This window comes from Poecilia mexicana, unplaced genomic scaffold (genome assembly GCF_051168715.1).
Source record: "Poecilia mexicana isolate PSO_F unplaced genomic scaffold, ASM5116871v1 scaffold_8, whole genome shotgun sequence".
NCBI lineage: Eukaryota > Metazoa > Chordata > Actinopteri > Cyprinodontiformes > Poeciliidae > Poecilia > Poecilia mexicana.
The window spans coordinates 20,198,137-20,204,707 of NW_028263377.1; the positions used below are offsets into that span (position 1 = coordinate 20,198,137).

The 6,571-nt window shown below is 40.6% G+C and overlaps 1 protein-coding gene across 1 annotated transcript in view; it reads left to right on the forward strand.

Moving 5' to 3' along the window:
* The window catches only part of uncx (UNC homeobox), a 3,550-nt gene extending 808 nt beyond the window's left edge, over positions 1-2,742 (forward strand). Inside the window, exons 1-3 of the mRNA XM_014968177.2 lie at positions 1-68; positions 525-700; positions 1,411-2,742. The exon at positions 1-68 is cut by the window's left edge and continues 808 nt beyond it. Coding sequence (XP_014823663.2) covers positions 1-68; positions 525-700; positions 1,411-2,370 — 1,204 coding nt within the window. The 3' untranslated portion in view covers positions 2,371-2,742. The remainder of the gene's footprint in view (positions 69-524; positions 701-1,410) is intronic.
* The last annotated feature ends 3,829 nt before the right edge of the window (positions 2,743-6,571 follow it).

Here is a 6,571-nt window from a genome sequence, read left to right on the forward strand (position 1 = left end):
TAATTCCAACCCCCTCTTGTCTTCGGGCTGCGGGATGAATGGAGATAATCAGCAGTACAAACTGTCAGGTAAGCCACACTACCCACACAGCACAATGAGCTCCGCTCGAGGTTGGCCAGCTGTGGAAAGACCCAAACAGAAAGAAACAAAGGCTGGATGTTGCGACAAGTTGTCTTCGCCGTGGGTTTGAAAGGCGTTCTCGCCTCCCACTTTATTCCCTTCATGTAAAACTGAGGATTTTCAAAAAAGAAAAAAAGAAAAAGAAAAGAAAGGAAACATTTCTCCTCCTCAGTTACAACATTAACAGCTTCTGTTTACATCGAAAGCTTCCTTCTCCAAAACGAGAACAGAAGCTGCAACATTCCTTTCAGCATATATGAACAAAATTCATGGCATGTGCAAGATACAAATCATGTTAAAATTCTTTTAAAATGTAGATATTTATTTATTTATTTAGAAAAAAAAATATTATTGACCTTATGTGCTTTGTTTACATTTTGTTTCCAACATTTATATGCTGCCAGACTCGGTGGACCCAGACAAAGATAGCCCTGGCTGCAAGAGAAGAAGAACTCGCACAAATTTCACAGGCTGGCAGCTGGAGGAATTAGAAAAGGCTTTTAATGAGAGCCACTATCCGGACGTGTTCATGAGGGAGGCACTGGCTCTCCGACTGGACTTGATAGAGTCCAGAGTTCAGGTAAATGCCCATTCACTGAGTGCATTTGTAACTTCGAGCTTGACTGTGTCCTCTGCTCTGTTATTTGTGACAAAAGACCCGTTTTAAATGTGCTATTGTTGCAAGTTACATCTATAAAAACAAATATCAATAATTCATGAGTAAATGCTATTTTATTGAAGACTATGAAATATTAAATTTAATTCTTAAAACGCCACATTTCACTTTACTTTTCCCTGAGTTTATTGGTCAGGATCTGACGAATAAGTACAATTTGACTTTATATTTGTTTTGAACAACTTTTGAACTTTGATTATTAAATAACACAAATAGTTGCAGGCAGAAATATCAGACATGCATAAGCGTCCATTTATATTTTTTAATTATGCTTGAAATAAAAGTAAACAGATACTTAAAAAATATTTTTTTTTCTTTATCATTACACGCTTTATTCGCATGGATAGTTCATACTTGTGGAAAATGATGTTATTGAAAGTTATCCCAACTTGTTTTGTGTTCAATGCATTCGTTTTTAATAAGGCCTAGCTAATTACAGGCCCAGAAAAAAAAAAAACATGAGGAAGGTGTAACCTCACTATTTGTTTAATTACCATGTTGCAAAGACACTGACACATTTTTTGCTCTAATTAATTTGACCCTAGCAGGGGCAGTCAGTGCTCATTACACGTGTTTTCACTTTTTCCTCCCTTCCTTCCCTTCTCTGTCTGAAGGTCTGGTTTCAAAATCGCAGAGCCAAATGGAGGAAAAAGGAGAACACAAAGAAAGGCCCGGGTCGACCTGCTCACAACGCCCACCCCACCACCTGCAGCGGGGAGCCCATGGACCCAGAGGAGATCGCCCGGAGAGAGCTGGACAGGCTGGAGAAGAAGAAGCGGAAGCAGGAGCGCCGGCTGCTCAAGTCCCAGAACAAGCTTGTTTCTGGGGATCTATTTCACACCCCGGGGTCGGACAGCGACAGCGGGGTGTCGCACGTCACCGACAGTGACCACAACACGTGCCCACCCTTTGACTCAGTGGGGGGGAACCAGTCGATGTGCGACCTCCAGAGCCAAAACCAGAACCAAAGACACCTAGACCGGGATGCTGGCGGATCCGAGCTGGACTCGCCCGACCCCAGCCACCGGCCGAGCCTGTGCTCCAGCAACACCAACAGAGCCTCAAGTCTGCAGAAACTCAACCCGTTTAGCGTCGAGAGCCTCCTTTCGGACTCCAGACCCAGACGCAACCCCGCGGCCTTACCCTCCTCGCGGCCTTTAATAGGGAAGGGACACTTCCTGCTCTATCCCATCACGCAGCCGCTTGGATTCATTGTCCCTCAGACTGCCCTGAAGACGTCATCAGCAGCGGCAAGCTGTGACGGAGACGCCCCGGCGGACAGAGACCAGTCCGGTGTCCACTGCAGCGCCTCCTCCAACTCCCCGGGATGTAGGAGCAGCTCGCCGGACGCACAAAAGCTGGGACAGGTGGGACAGGTGGAGAAATGCAGCCCGTCCAGGGCCGCGTTTGCCTCTGGACAACCGAGCTCGGCTATTTGCAGCGAGTCGACTTTTGAACTCATAACGCCCGTCGACACGGACAAAAAGGAGCACTTGGAGCACACAGTCAACCCCGAGCCTCTGAGTGACTGTCCCACACAATTAAACTCCACAGAAGATGTCGATATGGAATAAATCAGAGGGAGATTTTTTTTTTTTTTTTTTTAGAAAAAAAAACAAAAAAAAAAAACAAAAAGCAGAAATAGCCTCTAAACGACACCTTTCATTAGGCCAAAGCTTAACTACATCTTTGCATTTAACCTCCATAGGTTTTGCCCCAACTCTGCTGATTTTTTTTAGCAATGTCCCTCTCCTTATTTTTCCTTCTGCGAGTGTGTGAGAATATTTAATGTGTGATAACATGTCAAAAAAACAAAAAACAAACAAACAAAAAACAAAACAAAACACAAGACCAACAAAAATCCTCAAGAGCTGTAAGAAAAGGTATTATACTATTTATATATGTAAGGTTTTTCTTAAATAAATCTATTGTATACAAGCATCTGACATCGTGTGAGATCTTAAATAGCGGCGCAGGACGACAGTACAGTGGGAAGGGCTTTTTTTTTCTTCGTAAAGAAATCTTATGTTGTACTTTGTATATTGCCTTAACAAATTTATTCATCTATAAGCCCCCGCTGAAATGAGGTTACGAGCCCGAGGCGAAAAGGACCCGCTCGACTCCTGCAGAGTTTTGATATGAAAGTAATTATTTTCCCGGTGGCTACTGCAGGGGGATTCAGTTTATTTTAGCTCAAAGGGGGTTATAATACATTACCGATTTCTAGTGATATGAAATCACATAAACTTCCAAGAATAATAGAATTAGCATGAAAAGGCCTGGGTGTCAAATTGAAATAGGAAAATAATAGCCCCGGCAGCTGGGAGTGTGTGTGTTTGTGCATATTGGAAAGGAGATGAGGATTCGTGGGGAGGCATTTTCATGAGGTTTTTCCTCTCCTTTCTCCTCCCTCTCTCTTCCCCTCTCTCTCTCTCTCTCTCTCTTTCTCCTCACATTGTCAGGGCCCCTTGTAGCAGGGCTATATTAAGATAGATGTTCGATGATATCCCTCATTGTTCTGTCGCTTTACATTGATGTTTCTGTGTTATCAGCCTATTGATCACGCGTCGGCTGTAATAGGACGGGCTGAGGCAAACGTGCCTATTTACAATAGCAGAACACATTTGTTCTAATAGGGCTGCCGGTCCCCGGGGAAGCCGCGCAGGATCTGGGACATCTGCTCCCCCTTTCGCAATATTAGCAGCGCTGACCACAATATCAAGCCGAAGGAAGAGAGCACGGTAACAGCAGAAAGCAAAGGGGGGGACTATATATATAAATATCACATAGCCTTTAGAGTTCTCTTTGGGTTTTGATTTGCAAATAAATTGGAAATAATCAGAGGGAGCGAGCTTTACGTCTGAGCCGGCGCAAATGAATCCCTGAGCCAGTGTCCCTTTCTAAATATTTACATAAATTTCAACCCATGCAGCTGTTTGCTCTAGGAAGCAACGTCTTATTAGGTTGGTGGTGGGGGCTCGGGGAGTGGAGGCAGGGGCAGACACAACCAGCATGGCACGCGCAGAAATCACGCACGGGCTCAGGCCCGCGTGGCTCTGGGTTAAAGGTGGCCATATGTGCTGGGGTCGTAGCTTCCTTAATGTCTGTGTGATTAGGATAGTGATTTGCCTTGAAGACTTTCTTAAAGAGTCAGAAATAAGTTAACATGAGCCAAGTTTAAAATAAAGAAGAAAAAAAAAACAGTTTTAAATAATTGTAAATAGAGATATATGTGAAAGAATTAAAAGTGTAAAAACTCTGAACTAGATTGTTTAAGATGTACTTAATGGTGAAAGAAGATCAATTATATTTTTCAGCACTGTTTTCTGTTTATTTTTTTATTATTATTTATTTTTTAGTAACATTTAATCTAAAGTATTTTGTGGGAAAATTCAACAATTTCCCCGCAAATTTAAACAAAAATGTCCCTACTTTGTGTTTTCTCAAGGATTATTCACCAATTTGTGAGACAACCCGTCACAATCATGCTTGTGTGTGTGTGTGTGTGTATTTTTTTCTTGAAATGCTTCTCTTATGCTTTCTCTCTTTTTTCCTTTTTTTTCCTTGGGACGTATGCCCAGTTCATCCATAATTCATTAGCGCACTGAATAGGAGTATCGCTGGCTGCACATTGGTGGCCTAAAGGTGAAATTAGCGATTTGCTTAAGTAGTTAAGCTTTTCTTGCCTGAGAGCTGCACGCTGAATGATTCAAGACAAACTATCAATCGATATGCCCAGGCAGCCTCCAGGAGATGTGTCGTCCCATGAATCATACTTTATGAATTCAATTTATACCCGGAGAAATTTTCAATTTGAACGCCGGATCATTATGGGAGAGTGTAAATTGTTTTTGCTCTATTATGCATCGGACGCCATCATTTTTCTTTCTAATTACGGCGGTGTCAGGTCGGGCTGTCATGCAGACGCTGATTTTCAATTTAACTGATCATCATGCATTCATTTTACCATTTGATAAATCTGCTATCTCGGAGCTCCTCCATGCCCGGAATGCTAAAAAGAGAGGCGCAGATTGGGAGAAGTAATAGGGGCCTGTATGCGGCAATAAGTGCAGATCAGGCAGCTAATTTAGCACCTCCTGGTATTTCCATTTCCATTTCTCATTTCCAACTCTCAAAGGAGGAAAAGCAGCCCAAAGGCAGAAAGCTGGTAGGGATTTCATATCAGAGAAAGACAGAGAGAAAAAAAAAGTCGACCAAAATGCCTTGTTTTCAACCACCCATCTCCTAAATTAGGATATCAAGCTTAATTAAGGCTAATAGAGTTTTCTTACTGTGTGTGTTAGTTTTATTTAATAGAAACAAATTTACTCAATTAATTATGGCCGTGATGTTGAGAGTCTTCTTTACAGCATTGCCTAAATGAGCATCTTCAGGAGAAAAAAAAATCTCATTTCCAAAGTAATTGTTTTTATTTAGGCTGTCTTCATATTGTTTTCCTCTCTTTATGACAGCCGAGTAAAACTCAGTCAGTTTAGAAACTGATTGTTTCACTGCGCTCAATGAGCTGAATTCTATTTCCTGTAAAACAAAACAAACAAACAAAAAAAAAAAAGGTTCTCATTAGCAACAAAATCTACTCTAAAAATCATTTTGTCTACTTTGACTGTCATCTGGAGTATTTTTTTTTGTCCCCCGTGCATTTATTTCTTGCATATTGTGATGTGGAGAGATTTACAAGTTTCAAGTCTGAATCAACTTTAATGGACAATAACGCTCACTTGTCACAAATCCATCCGTCTGTGCAGGCTACTCATGTGCGCTTTGTGCTCCTGTAAGAGATCTTGGAGAGTCGGAGGGCTCAGTTTGGATAAGAAAGAAAACCTGGTCCCTTAAAGAAAAAAAAAAAAAAAAAAAAAGGATCCTCCGTGAAATAAAATGGCACTTGACATTTGGCTTCTCCTGCAGCAACTCTGCCATGCCTTTTAGGATTATTTTACATCTCACACTCATTAATGCGCCGGCGGATTTAATCATTCTTATCTTTCCCGTGCATACCTGGGATAAGCCTGAAATTACCATCTGCATTGATTTCAGGACAACCCTTAAAATTATTTTAATTAGTTCACAGTACTCTGCGAAATAAAAAAAAAATCCCTAAAAAATGGTTAGTAAGTCATTTGGATTTTCATGTGTTCCCTACTTGAGAACCAATAGATAGTCCTTTCCAAAATCCACTGGACTGATTTAAGCTTAATCACAAAAAAAAAAAAAAAAAAAAAAAAAAAAATCACGTCTTTACTATCATCTAACAAAGTGTTTTTTTTCTGCCATAACACACTGAGAATTTTGAAAATAATTAACTTCTGGCCATAGACCAAATACTCACAGTCTTTTCAGGAATCATTGTTAGAAGCAAAGAAAGGCCTGTAATAAGATATATTTAGTTTTTACTTAGGAAAGGAAGTTCTTCCCACTTAATATTGTAATTTATTTTTATTACACATGCTCCATATTGTGTTAAAATGGCTTTGGGCAAGGATTAGAATATTAGAGAAGTTTCATCTATACAATAAGAGAAAAATGCACCATGTTCAGAAGGAAGTAAATTGATGGCACAAAATTGCAAAATTGCCTGTACATCCTTTCTAATTGTTGCAAGTTTTGAGCTTAGAAAAAAATGTATGCTCATCAGATAACGTTCAAACATTTAGAGTGTTTAACATTAGCCATTTTGAACAAAGAAAAAAAAAATCACACGGCAATTTGTGGCATTTGTTGTGCCAGGTCACATCCTCCCACCTAAAAACCTGTTCT